The following is an 18931-nucleotide window of genomic DNA, read 5'->3' on the forward strand; positions in this document are numbered from 1 at the left end:
TGTGGTTTTATAGTTATGTTTGATATTTATAGTATAGTTTTAATCATTTAGATTAAACGAACGATATTTTATGGATTTATCTGCCTGATTTCATATTTACAGAAACAAATGGAGAAACAATTTTTATTTTATTATACCTTGCAATTTGTTTCTAAATCTAAATACTTGGAAATACGTTTATATAATTGTTCTTCGTCTCCTACAGTTAAAAAGGGTAAATTTTTAGGTAGGTGTGGTCTAGCAACACGCTTTGTCTTTGATTGGCCAATGTAATGTTTGGCGATGACGTTGAATCGCGGAAATCGAAACTTATCGATCTAAACGATACGAAGAAGTGAAAGTGAACTCGTGTCTGCAATCAGTGTCGGTGTGTACCATAGACAGTAAAAGAGACACTGTCACTGTTAGTATCATGTTAAATTGATTTAAAAACACGGTAATGCGTCTTTTAGTGTTCGTCCGCTGAACATATGACGCTCTGCGTGGCGCTCACGTGCTGATCAACGTAGTGAACCTCTGTCACTGTCTCTTCTCTTAGTTCTTTTTTAACTGTGCAATGGAGTCTCTGTCATTGAATTATGTTTCTCAGCTGAACGATTACCAGCAGAAGACACAGTGCACCGTGGAGTATGAGGAGGGATCCACAGATGGACCGAGTCACAACAAAACGTGTGGAGCTATCAGTCATTCATTATATGTGCAGATGAAAAGAGTGGCATAAAATCATTATTGTTGACTTGTTTCTAATCACATCTGTGTTATCAGGTTCACTATGAGGGCTATAGTTAATGGACAGCAGTATCCTGAGGGCACTGGGAAAACCAAGAAAGAGGCCAGGCTAAATGCTGCCAAGAACGCCCTTGATGCCATAAAAAACACTCAAAATACTGAACCTGTAAGTATAAATATGTTATATAGTTTAAAAAATAATATTGTTTACTGTCTGTCTGTGTGTTTGTGTGTGTGATCAAAATAAATTTGAGAGGCTACAAATCCTATAATAAATATTTTGATAATACTCCATACACTGATATATTCTTATACATTTACTTATATATTTTCTTAATTGTCTATGTAAAGATTAGTGTGTAATATTAAATATTATGCTTAATATTATACAAAAATATTATTTAAAAATGCATATTATACACACCTGGACAGAATTGTTGGTAGCCTTGGTAAATATGGTCAAAGAAGGTTGAAATAATAAACCTGCATTTTTAATCCTTTTGATCATTTATTTAAAAAAAATCACAAAAATATATCCTTTCATTGAACTTTTTTCCTCTAATACATGTTGGACACAATTATTGGTACCCCTAGAAATTCTTAAAATCTGTGAATATAAAGGTACATCTCAATAAATTATAATGTTATGAAAAAGTTAATTTATTTCAATAATTCAACTCAAATTGTGAAACTTGTGTATTAAATAAATTAGGTGCACACAGACTGAAGTAGTTTAAGTCTTTGGTTCTTTTAATTGTGATGATTTTGGCTCACATTTAACAAAAACCCACCAATTCACATTACCCTAATATTATGTATAATAATATTGTTACAAAAAATATAAACATAAATAACATTTAATACTCTAAAGCATTTATAGGTTTTGCAATATTATTTAATTAATTAAATTTCAATATTAAACAAAATACTTACAATATTAAATAATTTAAGAATAACATTTAATACATTATTAAATCAAATGTTGTATGTGTTAATATTATTTAATGGATTTGAGCTAATAATATGAACTAACAATGAATAGTTATATTAACTAAAGTTAATGAACATGAATAAATACTGTAACCAAAGCATTGCTCACTGTTAATTAATGCATTCCTAATGGGACACTTCACAGATTTCATTTTCAATTTGTTAATAATAATTATCTTCTACAATCTAGATAATTTGTTAAAAAGTTAATGTGCATGTGTTTAACTGCAGACAACGTCTTCTGTTCAAAACACTCCCAACAATATGACTGTATCTCAGAGGAATTATATTTGCTGGCTCAATGAGCATTCAATGAAGAACAAGTTATGTTTTAAGGCTCGTGAGTCCAGAAAGACAGGAAACACTGCTCAGTGAGTATTTAAACATTTGCACACATGTCTGTTCTTCTAATGCACAATGTCCTGCTGAGAAAAGATAGAAAAGTATAGTACCTTTTAAATTAGATAGTGCAAAGATTGCTAAATAAATTCCAGCCCCTTGCAAGAAATAAGCCCTGATTCTCTCTTATCTCTTTTGCAGATTGTATACTTATGTTTGTAAGTATGTTTGTGGTGATAAAGAGTTTCCTGAGGTTTGTGGAAATAATAAGAAGGACGCTAAAGAAGCAGCGGCAAAATGTGTTTATGAAGAGTTACTCAAAACACAAGATGCAGAGGTAACAGCATTTATCTACTTGGACTTTCTAATAATCTTATTTATTTTTTGTTTGACTTTTTCTTTTTTGGAATTTAAGGTCTTCGATGTCAACAGCAATCGAACACAGAGGTCAGAGGTTGTGTCTCGTGGGTAAATAATAAACAACATCATGATAACTGACTTATATTTGAAAATGTGTTCACCCTTCAGATCATCCGAGATTAGGATGAGTTTGTTTCTTCATCAGGTTTGTAGAAATGTAGCATTGCATCAGTGTCATCAATGGATGCTCTGCAGTGAATGGGTGCCGTCAGAATAAGAGTCCAAACAGCTGATAAAAACATCTTAAGATGTCAACTGATGGACTGGAGTGCTGTGGATTATTATTGTGATGTTTTTATCAGCTGTTTGGACTCTCATTCTGACGGCACCCATTCACTGCAGAGCATCCATTGATGAGACACTGATGCAATGCTACATTTCTCCAAATCTGATGAAGAAACAAACTCATCCTGATCTTGGATGACCTGAGGGTGAGCACATTTTCAGCTAATTTTCATTTTTGGCTGAACTATTCCTTTAATTACTGTACTCTATATTGTGCTGTTAACTTCTTGTCCTTTTTCCAAGTGCTAGCCTGGACCGTGCCAGTTTGAGTTTAGCTGATGAACCTCGAAGCACCACGCCTGACAGCAACTACATAGCACTTCTCAATCACTACAGCCAGAAACGTAATCAGGCACTTGATTTTAAATTAGTGGAGAGACGAGGCCCTCCTCACAACCCTGAGTAAGTCTTGAGCTCTGCAGATTTATTTGAGTTGAAAACAAGAAAACTTACATTTTCTTTTTCAGATTTGTATATAAAGTAATTTTGGACGGTAAGGAATATCCTGAAGGACAAGGAAAGAGTGCAAAAGAGGCAAAGCAACATGCTGCTCAGCGCGCTTGGAGTGAAATGAATGAGCAATCTGGATGGACCACACAGGCAAGATGCTTCAGAAACACAGATATATTTATAAGTCTAGATGTTCATGATGTCATGTTTATTAATGCACATGCATGATATGAATCAACAGAGTTCTGAAGATGACAGCTCCTCACAAACTCATGATACATCGTGAGTTTAAAAGAACAAAATAACAATACATCTTTATATAATTATATAGTATGTGCATATAATGAAATAGAGATGCATTGTAGTTTACTGTTTATCTGTTTCATAGTAAATCTGAGGATGCACAACACTCTTCAATAAGCTCGTCTGAAACTCCCAGCTCAAATTCTTTCATCGTCTTCAAAGACTCATCTGCTGTCAGCTCTCCTATGGCTGTAAGTCCAGTTTGTTTTACTGGTAGCATTTGCATTTTTGACTTTGAAATATTCACACACTAATATTTTATAGGCGATACATTTCATAGAACATAAATGTATTTTAACATTTCATATTTTAACGTATGAATTGCAAACTGTGTTACAGTGTGAGATCCCACTGGATGTAAAGCCGAAAATAAAGTACGCTTTTACAGATATTAAATATCATACCATACATTTCACATTATTATTATCAGTGACATAAAATAACAACTTTCTCTTTTAGATTAGCACCAGTTTTTCTTCTGTCACCAATCCAGCCTTGCCTGGCCAGGAGTAAAGAGGTATTGAAGCATTAATACGTTCAGCATAACAGTAGCACAAAATTAAGTTATCGAACAAGTTAGTCTTTCTGTGAGGAATTAAATTTGGTTTGCATATGTTCAGAGTATCCTCCAGGTGAATGCAAAAAACAGTGTTGCAAAATGAGACCAATGCAAAGGGGAATGTAAAGTTCTATTAAAAAAATTAAACTTGGTCTTTAATTTTCTTCTCCCAATGATTTCCACAGGTTGATCCCATCGTGAATGCCCACAGTCCTACAAAGCCATCTGAAGATCAACCTTCAAACCAAGCTGTAAAGTCAAGGTAAATCCTGAGCTCTTTTTTTGTTTTTACCTTTTTGTGTGTTTATAAAACGTGTTTGTAGTTTCTGAAAACATTTTCCTTTAAAAATCCATTTTGTGACGGTGTTATGCTCATCTTTGTAGGTTTTTAGAAGACTTTGACTCAATAAGTCGAATTGGCAAAGGTGGCTTCGGGCGTGTTTTCAAGGCAAGACGAAAGCTTGAGGACACATATTATGCTGTGAAGATAGTGAAGAGTAAAGTGTAAGTACATGAAAATCACCCTAATGCAATTTGATTGGAGTGTTGCAGACATTGTATGCCTATTACAGCAGAAATAGAAATGTAGTTTTTGTACTACATCTACATAATGTCAGGATATTTATTATATTTCCCCAGAAAAGCTCTTCGTGAGGTTGGGGCTTTGGCTGGTTTTAATAATGCCAACATCGTCCGGTATTACACAGCCTGGGTCGAGGACACGACATACAGATACGATTCTTCAGAGAGCTACAGCCATTCAGAGTAACTCACCAAAAACTCATTTAATATTCCTTTAATTGTGGGACATGCATGACTACTTGTTTTTGATTGTCAATTACTCAGCAGTTGTTGTTTTTTTTATCTTTTTGGGACACAGTTTTTAGACCGATGAATCCTACTGCTTTAACCACGAGTTGAATTGTGGTAATGTGATTTACGATTAGTCGACACAGACCCAACACATTAAAAGGGTCATATGAACATTGTTGTGTATTTGTTGTAATGAAATGTTTATGTGGTTTAAGGTAAAAAAAAACACAGTATTTTCCACATACCGTGCATTATTGTTTCTCCTCTATGCCACGCCTTCTGAAACATGTTGATTTTTGCAAACTTCATCGTTCTGAGAAGCGAGGTGTGGCTTCTGTGTGGCCACAACATGGTGGTGATGGCAACAGCGAGAATAAAAGTTACGCCTTCTTTCTTTGCGTGAACATTTGGGCGGCATTTGGGTTTGAGACTTTAGTCTTTGCAACTTTACAGATCTTCTTTATGCACCAAGAGCTAGTAACAGAGATGACGCATTGCAATCGCATCATATGATCCCTTTAACTAATGACAGAACTAATCAAGTAATCATGCAAGCCTCTACCAGCATTTACATTTATGTGTTTGGCATTTGATGCTTTTATCCAATGCGACTAGCATTGCATTCAAAGTATATACTTTTTAACAGCTCATGCATTTCCTGAGGATCAAACCCATGGAATTCCTCCATGCAACTGCTAACATGTACCTTTTAACCAGCTGTAACATGTATATTTGTGTTTCTGTCTCTGTCTGCTGGCTTTAGTTCTGGCAGTGACCCAGTCACAAAGTACCTCTACATTCAGATGGAGCTTTGTGAGGGAGACACGCTTTATGCCTGGATTGGTAAAATGAATTCTTCAAATGTTGGTTGTCCTGAGCGGAGGACGGATGCAGCACAGATCGGCAGACAGGTGATGAAGGCTGTGGAGTACATTCACTCCAAGAGCTTCATCCACCGAGACCTGAAGGTAGACATTTGGATGGTCGGTTTAATGTTTTAATGGTTTTAGTTTTAGACAATAATGATAACCCTGGATTAAAAATGAATCCCGTTTTCTCAACTTCGACAAGCTTGGTTTTGATCACTCTTTCCTGTTTCCTTCTTTCAGCCTTTGAACATAATGTTCAACAGTGAGGGAACAGTAAAGGTTGGAGACTTTGGCCTCGTGACAACAGCAGAAAATGACAATGACACACAACTGCTGGAACGGACTAAAGGGACGGGAACCCATTCTTACATGAGCCCAGAGCAGGTGAGTCCGGAGGCATACCTTAGAATATGACACGCGGTTCACAAAAAAATTTACTGAACCCTAATGCTACAAAAGTTGATGTTACATGCCAGAATGGTTGTAAAGGGTTTTCTGTCTTCTTTGTTGCAAATCAAATGTTTAGATGGCTCAAACATCCTATGACAAAAAGGTGGATATATACGCTTTGGGTCTCATATACTTTGAACTCATCTGGAAACTTGCCACGGTGTCTGAAAAGAGCCAGGTTTGGTTCATCTTTTCTACTTTTATATAATAATACAATCCATGTGTCATGTATGAACTTGCGTGTGAAGTATCTGGATTGTTATAAATAACATTTTAATATTTTGCGACGTTTAGATTTGGGAAGATATAAGAAGTAGGAAATTTCCAACACAGTTCTCTATGAAGTTTAACTTTGAGGTAAGTGTAATTTCATGATTGAAGAATTTGGAGAAGCAAGTGCTACTTAAATTTTTTCTAAATATCAATCATAATATTTACCCAAAGCTGACTGTAATTTAACATGCTGACTCGTTTTTCACGACTGATGAAACAGCACAAGCTTATAGATCGAATGCTGAGTCCCAGTCCTGAAGAGAGACCAGACGCCTCCAAGTTGATCAAAGAGCTGGACCGATGTACTAACATCCTGAATGCAGATAAAGACAACAGGACCATTTAATGAGATCTCATCTCTTAAATGCCTATGTAATAATAGCAGTTGCTCATACTGTAACATGTAAGGTGAAGCATTTGGTAGATGCTTCCATAGAGCAACTTACAAAAAGGTTCACATGGAAAGAGTGCAATTTTAAAAACAAGGGGATGAAGGGGAAGTTGACGTTAAACAATGAAAATTTTGGCATCAGTTACTCTTTTTTTAATGCCGTTCTTCTGTGGAAGATATGTAGTTGAATGCCTGCTATGTTCTGTAGAACACAAAAAAAAAACAGAAATGCACAAAGGTATAAAGTGAGTTTATCTTGCGTCTAACACTTATCTGTGCTCTCTGATCATGCCGTTGTATTACTGTAATTCAGTCTGTATGTTTACATGAATTATCATGTCATGAATCATGTCAATAATCAGTGTTGATTCAGTCTGTTTCTATTTAAATGAATTTCCTTTGGAACAGAAGTTGAATCCATTAGTCTGTATTGCATAATATTCTTTAACAATAAATCATTGAGCTTTTAACCTTTATAAACAGTTAAAAGTGGTGCATTTGTATCCATGCTTTTCTCTTTTTGCTGACTGTGAAGGTTTTCTTATTTGCTCACATCTGATTTTATATTATTGGGATGTTCTTGAGAAAAAATATATTTTTTTTTATCTGTTTAAGCATACTTAATTACTTCAATTGCTAGGCTGCCATTGTAAATAAGAATGCTGTGGAATTACCTACTCATTCCCTCATCTGAAAATTCCCAAATTCGGTCTAAGATATGATCAGTTTATTCCAGAACATTAGCTAAAAGGGAGAGAAGAGATGAGATGGAAATGTAATACTGATACATTGCTTTAATTGATTTATGCTTTAGTAGTGACATTGTTGTGAATAGTGCTAAGAGTACTTAGTTAAGTAACCATGTACTAAAGTGTTTTGGAAAACATTTACAATGTCTGTCCATGGAGAAAAATCACAATGTGGTGAGCAAATGGAGACCATTCAAGCAGAGTTGATTAGGTTAAATGAACAATTGAAATCTCATACCTCTCATGGCTTAATCAGTTTGCCACCTGCCTATACCAGAGACTTCATTCCAATTGAATGCTCCCACATTCCTACTCCTGAAACTGCTAGAAGATGGAACCATCTGAATGAAATTGCTCAGGAAGTTCCATTGCTGCTGGATTCTAAAGACGGACTCCTGATAGGTTACAATTGCTCAAGAGCTTTGGCATCACGCCAAGTCATCACATGAGGTGATGACTAACCATATGCCATCAGGACATACTTGGGTTGGAGCATAGTTGACTCTTCACCTCGGATTGCAAAGTCAACTAAAGTTTCAGGACTGTGCCATTGTGTATCTTTTAAGGAACTCCTAATACTGAAACCTACCTCTGTCATCAGAGCCCTCGTAACAGACTTTAGAGATACAAGTCAATGGGAAAGGAGCATATCACAAGCTGATATACAGTTCACTCAACTTCTGAATGAGAAAATTCACCAGAACTCAGAGGGACACCTCGAGATGCCCCTCCCCTTTAAGACGCGACCACAGTTACCTGAAAATAAGCCGCTGGCTCTGGTGCGGATGAAGCGCCTGGAGAAAGATGCCAAATTTAAGGATGATTATGTTAAATTTATGGAAGGTGTCTTTAAGGATGGTGATGCAGAGGGAGTTGAACACCAACCCAAAGCAGGAAATGTCTGGTATATTCCTCACCAGGGGGTATATCATACTAGGAAACCAGAGAAGATCAGAGTTGTGTTCGATTGCTCTGCCAAATATGATGGAATCACATTAAATGATCACTTGTTAACTGGACCTGATCTCACTAATGGGCTAAAAGGGGTACTATGCAGGTTTAGCAAATATCCAGTCACAGTCATTTATACGTAAAAAGGATGTTCCATGTAGGCCAGGAAGACAGAGATTACTAATGGTATCTGTGGTGAAAAAATGGCAATACAAACACTGCAGGTTGGTAGTTGGTGATCCTGAAATCAGGGCAACACAAGTGCTACAAACAAAGTTAGCAAATGATGACAGCTTTTTGGAGTGGTTTAATTGGTTTTCGAAATGGCACACTGCATTGAAAGTTGTTGCTCGAATTCAACAGTTAGAGACACACAAGGCAGTTAAACCCATAAATGTCAAAGACATGAGAAATGTCAGCATCAGGCTTGTAAAATTGGCACAAAGGGATGCCTTCAAAGATAAGATACAAAAACTGAGACAAGGCATATTGCCAAATAGTCATCCAATTTGACCCAGTATTGTTCTCAAGGCGGGAGGGCGATTGAAGAAAGCGTTCTATGTTGGGTCTTTTCTCAGAGTGCATGAAGATTGGATGATGCCTCCTTGAGAACTTTCTTGATTCCATATCAATCATAAATAGTCGCCCACTCCACCATGAAATCCTTTGTTCCTCTGCCTCCACCTGGGAAGTGTGTGCCAGACGACCTGTATGCAAAGAAAAGTTGGTGCAGAGTATATATCTGTAATATCTGACACAGCAATTTTGGAGTAGATGGAGGAAGGAATATCTGATGACATCACTCTTAGACAACAGTGGCGCTCTCTAAGACGAAATGTAAAGATCAGAGACAATGTCATCATTGTCGGGGAGGAAGAGATTCCCCGCAATGAATGGAGACTTGGACTAGTGCTCAATGCTTGTGCAGATGAAGACGGATTGGTGCAAAAAGCCAAAATTCAAATAGGAAATAGGAAGTTAGGGAAAAAGGGTCAAAGACTGACTAATCCATCAATTCTTGAACGTCCTATTCATGAATTAGTGGTACTTGTAGAGAACAAATAAATCTGATTTATAAATCTGATTTTACAGGAGCACTGAGCAGCAGAGAGCGCCCTCTCGCTGCTGGAGACGGTAATGTTTTCTCTTGGTTCATTTCTCTCGTTCATGTCAAATTAATTTTGATAAATAAGTCGCACATGACTATAAGTTGCAGGACCAGCCAAACTATGAAAAAAAAGTGTGACTTATAGTCCGGAAAATACAGTAAGTATGTTACATGAGAGGAGAAAGAGTTACTTGCTAGGGATGATGTTAGGAAGTCATATTCAGGTTGCTAAATTTTTAATGATTACAATAGTTAAAACCATAGATGATATCTATGGTTAAAACAGCTAAACTTCAACATTTTAGCTGTAAAATGCCACATGCAGTAGCTAATATTAAGAAATATTTTGTGCTTTTACTTTTAAAAATGTTGGTAACGTCATGACGAGGATATAACAGTTACTGTTATAACAGCATATTATATAATCTATTCCATGCTATCTTGGAATAAAACCTGTTTTTTTTTGGTGTTTTTTATCCATTTCATAATTTGTTTATTCAGGTTGAGCTTAGACCAAGAGCAGAGAAAGACACTCACTCCAGCTCAACTTTAAATTACTTTTAAGAGCCCCAAGTCAGATTTTTTTTTGTCAACCCACCCTCAGAAGAAGACAAAATACCTGAGAGTACAAAGAGTGTTTAAGTTGAGTGTTTAAATCAACAGTACACAAAGATGGCGCAGACAGACTGTTGTCGATTTTCTGCGCGCCTTTTGCATTGGGCCGGGTTTTATTCCCAGTCCGTCCCTGTCCACGAACATAACCAGGTGAGCGGATCACTCTCTCACTATTTGATTGCTCTAGTCTTTATCCACTCATCATCATCATCATCCACCAATCAGAACACACGAGAACTCTTTGACCACAGCTGCTGTGCTTCAAAAGCTCTTGCAGCAGCTCAACACTGGTTTTCTCTGAGGTGGTCGGATCACATCAGATTGTGGTTAATCTTGCAGATCATGACTTATATCTACTCTTCCTCTCCCTGCAGTTTGGTAATATAAAGAGTCCTCCTTTGAACTGGGTTTTATTGTTCTGGGTCTGAAATTGGGCTCCTGGGATCTCAAAAAAGAAACCTTTTCAATCTCCAAGGTGAACGTTATGACAACACACTCTTACAAAAAAGGGTTCATTGGGGTTCTATATAGAACCATAGGGTTCTTTACTCAACTCCAAAGAACCTTTAATTCATAAACTGAAATGGCACTCTTCGTGTGATATTGATTAACTACATAAAATGATATAAATATATACATTTTCTAACCCCCATATCTTGAATTTTGTGATCATTCACATGCATTCATAAATGCATTTGAATACACCGAATAATGCAGTGAAAGAACGCACTCAAAATGCACACGCGCACTAGTATGACTTCATCATGTAACTTTACATTAGCCTAGATGCGTGCTCTTTTTAGGCACGATTTGTTTAGTTTTTGAATATACTTGATACTGTTAAAAGGCGCATCATTAAAACAAAAAATACGAGTTCACATATCACACCTAAACACGCGTGGAAAACGTAATTAGAACTAGCTACTAAATTAGTTAAAAATGCCTATCCATATAGGCCTACAGCTATGATCCGCAAACCCCAAACTGACTCAAATAATTCTCGATCCCGGTCCGAACTCCCAAACTGACTCCAATGATTCGCGATCCCCAAACTGACTCAAATGATTCACGATCCCGCTACGAACTCCCGAAGTGATTCAAATGATTCGCGATCCCCAAACTGACTCAAATGATTCGCGAACCCGCTTTGAACTCCCGAACTGACTCAAATGATTCGCGAACCCGCTCCGAACTCTCGAATTGATTCAAATGATTCGCGAACCCGCTCCGAACTCCCGAACTGACTTAAATGATTCGCGAATCCGCTACGAACTCCCGAACAGACTCAAATGATTCGCGATCCCCAAACTGACTCAAATGATTTGCGAAATGATTCGCGATCCCCAAACTGACTCAAATGATTCGCGAACCCTCTTTGAACTCCCGAACTTACGCAAATGATTCGCGAATCCGCTAGGAACTCCATAACTGATTCAAATGATCCGCGATCCCCAAACTGACTCAAATGATTCGTGATCCCGTACCTATCGAACTCCCAAACTGACTCAAATGATTCGCGAACCCGCTATGAACTCCCGAACTGATTCAATGATTTGCGATCCCCAAACTGACTCAAATGATTCGCGAAACCGCTCCTAACTCCCAAACTGACTCAAATGATTCGTGATCCCCATGATTCGTGATCCCCAAACTGACTGAAATGATTCGCGATCCCGCTACGAACTCCCGAACAGACTCAAATGATTCGCGAAACCGCTACGAACTCCCGAACTGACTCAAATGATTCGCGAACCCGATAGGAACTCCCGAACAGACTCAAATGATTCGCGATCCCTAAATTGACTTAAATGATTCGCGAACCCGCTTTGAACTCCCAAACTGACTCAAATGATTCGCGAACCCGCTACAAACTCCCGAACAGACTCAAATGATTTGCGAACCCGCTACGAACTCCCGAACAGACTCAAATGATTCGCGATCCCAAACTGACTCAAATGATTTGTGATCCCGCTACGAACTCCCGAATTGATTCAAATGATTCGCGATCCCCAAACTGACTCAAATGATTCGGGAACCCGCTCCGAACTCCCGAACTGACTCAAATGATTCGCGAACCCGCTACGAACTCCCGAACAGACTGAAATGATCCGCGAACTCGCTCTGAACTCCCGAACTGACTCAAATGATTCGCGATCCCGCTCTTAACTCCCAAACTGGTTCAAATGATTCACGCTCCAAACTCCGATCTCCGAAAATGACTCAAATGATTTGTAAACCCGTTTTGAACTCCCGAACTGACTCAAATGATTCACAATCTGAAGTTCCCATCCAAATCAAATGACACTGCCAGCGCTACTATTGACTTAGTTCTCTAATTTCATAACATTTACTGAAATTAAGGTACGAAAAGTATGTTGTTAACAAATAAAATATGAATATTTCCATTCCGAACTGCTTTCCGCGTCAAAACATCCACGAACATAACCAGGTGAGCGGATCACTCTCTCACTATTTGATTGCTCTAGTCTTTATCCACTCATCATCATCATCCACCAATCAGAACACACAAGAACTTATTGACCACAGCTGCTGTGCTTCAAAAGCTCTTGCAGCAGCTCAACACTGGTTTTCTCTGAGGTGGTCGGATCACATCAGATTGTGGTTAATCTTGCAGATCATGACTTATATCTAGGCCTACTCTTCGTCTCCCTGCAGTTTGGTAATATAAAGATTCCTCCTTTGAACTCCCACCTCTTGTGTGGGTTTTATTGTTCTGGGTCTGAATTTGGGCTCCTGGGATCTCAAAAAGAAACATTTTCAATCTCCAAGGTGAACGTTATGACAACACACTCTTAGAAAAAAGGTTTCATTGGGGTTCCATATAGAACCATAGGGTTCTTTACTCAACTCCAAAGAACCTTTTATGCTAAAAAGGTTCTATAATGACAAGAAAGAACCCTTTTGGCACAAAGGTTCTTTAGGCTATTATTCATTCATTCATTCATTCATTCATTCATATCTTGAATTTTGTGGTCATTCTATGGAGTCAATTAAACGCCGTATATATACGCAAAAAATTTTAGTTTTGCAAAAGAAAATAAAGTTTTGCAAACGAAAATTAAAGTATTGAGGAAAATAAATTCGCTTTTTGCAAACAAAAATTAAGAATTGCAAAACATAAATGAAACCGCGCGAAATTAAGCAATGATATCGCAATAAATATGGGGAAGTCGTGGCCTAATGGTTAGAGAGTCGGACTGGCAATCGAAAGGTTGTGAGTTCGAGTCCCAGGCCGGCAGGAATTGTGGGTGGGGGGAGTGAATGTACAGTTCTCTCTCCACCTTCAATACCACGACTTAGGTGCCCTTGAGCAAGGCATCGAACCCCCAACTGCTCCCTGGGCGCGAACCCCCAACTGCTCCCTGGGCGCCGCAGCATAAATGGCTGCCCACTGCTCTGGGTGTGTGTGTGTTCACTGCTCTGTGTGTGTGCACTTTGGATGGGTTAAATACAGAGCACAAATTCTGAGTATGGGTCACCATACTAGGCTGAATGTCACTTCACTTTCACTTTCAATATTTTCCATGGTCATATCTATTAATTTATTTGCAATGCTGCTTTTACTTTGTGTGTCAGTCTAGTTTGAGCTTGCGATACCATTTTTCCTTTGCGCTTTACTTTTCTGCACGTCTCTATTTGTGGCACTGTTTTGACGTGGGGGCGGAGTCAAGGGACGGGGGCGTGTACAACATGCCTCCCTGGAAGTGACGTCATCAGCCCAGGACGCAGCTCACTGATCCAGGTCCTGTCATGATGAGCAGAGACTTTCGAGTGGATCGTTTCTTTTTATTAAATAGCATTTAAACATTCATGTTTTCATTTTATTTACTTTATTAACAAATGTATGTGTATTAGCAGCGTTTGCTCAAGTTAAAGAAGTTGTTACCGTGAACATCTGCTGTTTATTTCTTTGATGTACACACTTTTATAGCATAAAAATGTGTATTGTTTCATTTGGTTAACTGCAAGTGTTTGTTTAATTTAACATTAATTTAACATTTTCCAAGTTTCATTACGAACTTCATTACGAACTTGCAAACATCTCTTGGTAGATAAACCGTTGTGATTTGCTTTTATCAAAGCTCAGAGCACAGCTGGCGGACACCCCATAAATACCATATAGACTGTATAAGAAGAAGAATGAGCTTTATTGCCAGGTATGTTTACACATATATAAAATAACAGGTATAAAAACAGGTAAATACACGAGATCGATTTTAAAGTTTGTAAACTGAGAACAGCGAACTGTTGTTACCGTCTCTGCAAACATGACAGATATTTTATACTTTTAAATGAATGAATAAAGTTAAACAAGTATATAAGAAGTGTTTGTTTAAAATCTCTTAACTTGTGGGAGGACGCTAGCACACAGAAGCCTTCATTGTTTACATTAGTTCAGAAGAAAACGCAGCCCTGAAGAGTTTTGTAAATAATAGCCTTTAAAAGCCTGACATGCCAATAAAGCTTTGATTATCCTATGTGACAGGAATTTTTACTGGAAGTGCACTTTAGAGGATGAATTTAACAATGACTATATAAATATCCTAACCCTATAATAATAAATAGTAGATTTATAAATTAATAATTCGCTAGTTTCATTTGTAAATAAAAACACTCATTTATCAAAGAACGTTAATTAGATAAGCAATACACGAATTGAAAGGGGAAAATAAGCATAACAATAAATATAATTTTAAATGCTATTGAATAAAAAGAAACGATCCACTCGAAAGTCTCTGCTCATCATGACAGGACCTGGATCAGTGAGCTGCGTCTTGACTCCGCCCCCATGTCAAAACAGTGCCACAAAGAGAGACGTGCAGAAAGGTGAAGCGCAAAGGAAAATGGTATCGCAAGCTCAAACTAGACTGACACACAAAATAAAAGCATTGTTGCAAATAAATTAATAGATATGAATGGAAAATATTGATTGCGATATCATTGCTTTCGCGCTGTTTCATTTATGTTTTGCAATTCTTAATTTTTGTTTGCAAAAAGCAAATTTATTTTCCTCAATACTTTAATTTTCGTTTGCAAAACTTTATTTTCTTTTGCAAAACGTAAATGTTTTGCGTATATATACGGTGCTAAATTGACCATATCATTCACATGCATTCATAAATGCATTTGAATATACCGAATAATGCAGTGAAAGAACGCACTTAAAATGCACACGCGCACTAGTATGACTTCATCATGTAACTTTACATTAGCCTAGATGCGTGCACTTTTTAGGCACGATTTGTTTAGTTTTTGAATATACTTGATATTGTTAAAAGGCACATCATTAAAACAAAAAAACACGAGTTCACATATCACACCTAAACACGCGTGGAAAACGTAATTAGAACTAGCTACTAAATTAGTTAAAAATGCCTATCCATATACAGCTATGATTCGTGAACCCCAAATTGACTCAAATGATTCGCGAACCCGCTTTAACTCCCGAACTGACTTAAATGATTTGTGAACCTGCTACAAACTCCCGAACTGACTCAAATGATTCGCTAACCCGCTTTGAACTCCCGAACTGACCCAAAAGATTCGCGATCCCCAAACTGATTCAAGTGATTTGCGAACCCACTTTGAACTCCCGAACTGACTCAAATGATTCACGATCCCCAAACTGACTCAAATGATTCGCGATCCCGCTACAAACTCCCGAACTGATTCAAATGATCCGCGAAGCCGCTCCGAACTCCCGAACTGACTCAAATGATTTGCGATCCCGCTCCGAACTCCCAAACTGCTTCAAATGATTCACGCTCCATACTCCCAAAATGACTCTTTGCAAACCCGCTTTGAACTCCCAAACTGACTCAAATGAATCACGCTCTAAACTCTATAGGCTTAGTTCTCTAATTTCATAACATTTACTGATTTTAAGGTACGAAAAGTATGTTGTTAACAAATAAAATATCAATATTTCCATTACGAACTGCTTTCCACTTCGAAACATCCACAAACAAATGATTCGCGAAGCCGCTACGAACTCCCGAACTGATTCAAATGATTCGTGATGCCCAAATTGACTCAAATGATTCGCGAACCCACTTTGAACTCCCGAACTGACTCAAATGATTTGCTTATCCGCTCCGAATTCCCGAACTGATTCAAATAATTCGCGATCCCGCTCCGAACTCCCGAGCTGACTCAAATGATTCGCGAACCCGCTCCAAACTCTCGAATTGATTCAAATGATTCATGATCCCGGTCCGAACTCCCAAACTGACTCAAATGATTCGCGTTCCCCAAACTGACTCAAATGATTCGCAATCCCGCTACGAACTCCCGAACTGATTCAAAATGATTTGCGATCCCCAAACTGACTCAAATGATTCGCGAACCGCTTTGAACTCCCGAACTGACAAATGATTCGCGAACCCGGTATGAACTCCCGAACAGACTCAAATGATCCACGAACCCGATACGAACTCCCGAACTGACTCAAATGATTTGCAAACCCGCTCCGAACTCCCAAACTGGTTCAAATGATTCACGCTCCATACTCCGAACTCCCAAAATGATTCAAATGATTTGCAAACCCGCTTTGAACTCCCAAACTGACAGAGAAAGACACTCACTCCAGCTCAACTTTACTTTTAAGCGCCCCAAGTCAGATTTTTTTTTTTGTTAAACCACCCTCAGAAGAAGACAAAATACCTGACAGGACAGAGAGTGTTTAAGTTGAGTGTTTAAATCAACAGTACACAAAGATGGCGCAGACGGACTGTTGTCTAGCTTCCGCACGCCGATTGCTTTGGGCCAGGTTTAGTCAAAGTCCAGGGCCGTTTTTTATTCCCAGTCCGTCCCTGGCTGTGGTGAGCACCTGTTTAAGTCTGGTAACTGTAAAATGAAGACACAGCTACTTCAAATGATCTCAGACATATTCTGAGACATATTTCACACGGAGAATGGAGACTGAACCCTGGGACAGTGAGGCTTATCTGGGAATGGTTCGGGAAAGCAGAGGTAGACCTGTCCGCGACCACTGTTCTTCTCTCTGTCATGCTCTCCCCTAGGCGGGGACACACTCACAATGCTGTGGCCAAATGGCCATCTGTATGCATTCCTGCACAAAATCAGAGAGGAGAAGGCGTCAGTGTTATTAGTAGCTCCGTACTTGCCAAACAGGCCTTGGTTTCCCGATCTGCTGGAAATACTAGTGGCTCCCCCGTGGCCGACCCCACTGAGACAAGATCTCCTGTCTCAGGTGGACGGCTCGATATGGCACCCCAATCCAGAATGGTGGAAACTTCAGGTGTGGATGGAGTGCAGGAACCGGTAAACCAGGGTTCATTTCTCTCCGCATGATGGACACGATAGCGGAGGTGCGAGCCCCTTCTATGAGATGCCTGTACGGTTGTAAATGGACAGTGTTTGAAAGATGGTGTGAATCAAATGGTCGGGATCCGGGAAACTGTCCAGTGTCTGACATTTGGAATTTCTGCAACAATGAATGGATGGCGGCAGCATGCCCTCCACTCAAAGATTTATGTTGCAGCTATCTCAGTCTTTCATGCTGCTATTGACGGGAATTCAGTGGGAAAACATGATCTAGTGATCAGATTTTTGAGAGGCACGAGAAGAATAAAACCCTCTCAAAAGGGCAGCCTGTCTCCAAACAACGGCTCTCACATTGGGTGGTCGACGCTTTTGCCTTGGCATATTCTAGCCATGGTATGGAATGTCCTATTTGTGTCCAAGCCCATTTGATGAGGGCTGTCACCTCCTCGTGGGCGTAGACTAAGTGCGTTTCTAAGATATTTGTATGGCGGCTGGATGGTCTTTTGCAGAATACCTTCGGAGGATTTTTGACTGTGCTGGTGGTTTCGACTAGGTCCTGTAGGGACATCGGGGGAGGGACCATCGTCAGGTTCAGACTGTGGAACCTCCATGCAGCCATTTTCTATGAGTGTTATATTGTGCCTGGCATTGCCTCTCACATGCTTGTTGCACTGTTGTACTACATGCTTGTATGTGTTCACAGGACTGTATTGTCTTATCTTTGTAGGGAACGGCGCTGCATCTCTTTCTCAATAAGAGACCTGTCATCAGACATGAATTCTAAGTTACCTGATTGGAACCCCATACGGGAATCTACATCCAATCCCCTCTAGGCATGTCGCAGGGTCACATATAATTTGTTGGGGATTAATTTTTTGTGTCTTGCAAGAACTGTTCATGGCAACTCCGCCGAGGCTGAGCCTTTTTACTTCACTGTTTCCATGACATTGTTCTATACAGTCCCCAAGGTGTTAACGCCATGTCGAGAGACTGTTCTCAGGAGGAAACATCTCCAATTATTGATGTAACCTCGGTGAGAGACAGGAACGAGACATGGCATAGGGCGCCGTGTTCACTGCTCAGGTCTGCTGTACTGTCGGTTCAGTCGGAAGCTTCTGAGTTTATACCACCAATACGGCACATTATATATTAGCAGGGCCCTGCCCCATTTGCCATCTTGGCTGGCATTGGCTAGTGAGAGTTGCAATTTCACTGACGTTGTGCAATAAGATTTTAGGTAGGTTAGGAAGGAAGGAAGTCTCCAAGGCGTTAACGCCATGTCTTGTTCCCATCTTTCGGGGGAACCGAGGTTACGACAGTAATCAGAGA

General features: G+C 39.0%; 1 protein-coding gene across 1 annotated transcript; it reads left to right on the forward strand.

Moving 5' to 3' along the window:
- Window positions 1-398: 398 nt before the first annotated feature.
- Window positions 399-7341, forward strand: LOC132156690 (interferon-induced, double-stranded RNA-activated protein kinase-like). The gene is made up of 19 exons (XM_059565633.1): window positions 399-669; window positions 766-895; window positions 1951-2090; window positions 2260-2395; window positions 2474-2526; window positions 3007-3165; window positions 3231-3363; window positions 3455-3495; window positions 3602-3716; window positions 3856-3890; window positions 3976-4033; window positions 4261-4337; window positions 4460-4579; window positions 4715-4840; window positions 5652-5856; window positions 5998-6141; window positions 6284-6385; window positions 6502-6564; window positions 6701-7341. Exons 1-19 carry the CDS (start codon window positions 557-559, stop codon window positions 6824-6826), a joined length of 2076 nt encoding a protein of 691 aa, XP_059421616.1. The 5' UTR covers window positions 399-556; the 3' UTR covers window positions 6827-7341.
- The last annotated feature ends 11590 nt before the right edge of the window (window positions 7342-18931 follow it).

Source organism: Carassius carassius, chromosome 14 (assembly GCF_963082965.1).
Source record: "Carassius carassius chromosome 14, fCarCar2.1, whole genome shotgun sequence".
Lineage (NCBI taxonomy): Eukaryota > Metazoa > Chordata > Actinopteri > Cypriniformes > Cyprinidae > Carassius > Carassius carassius.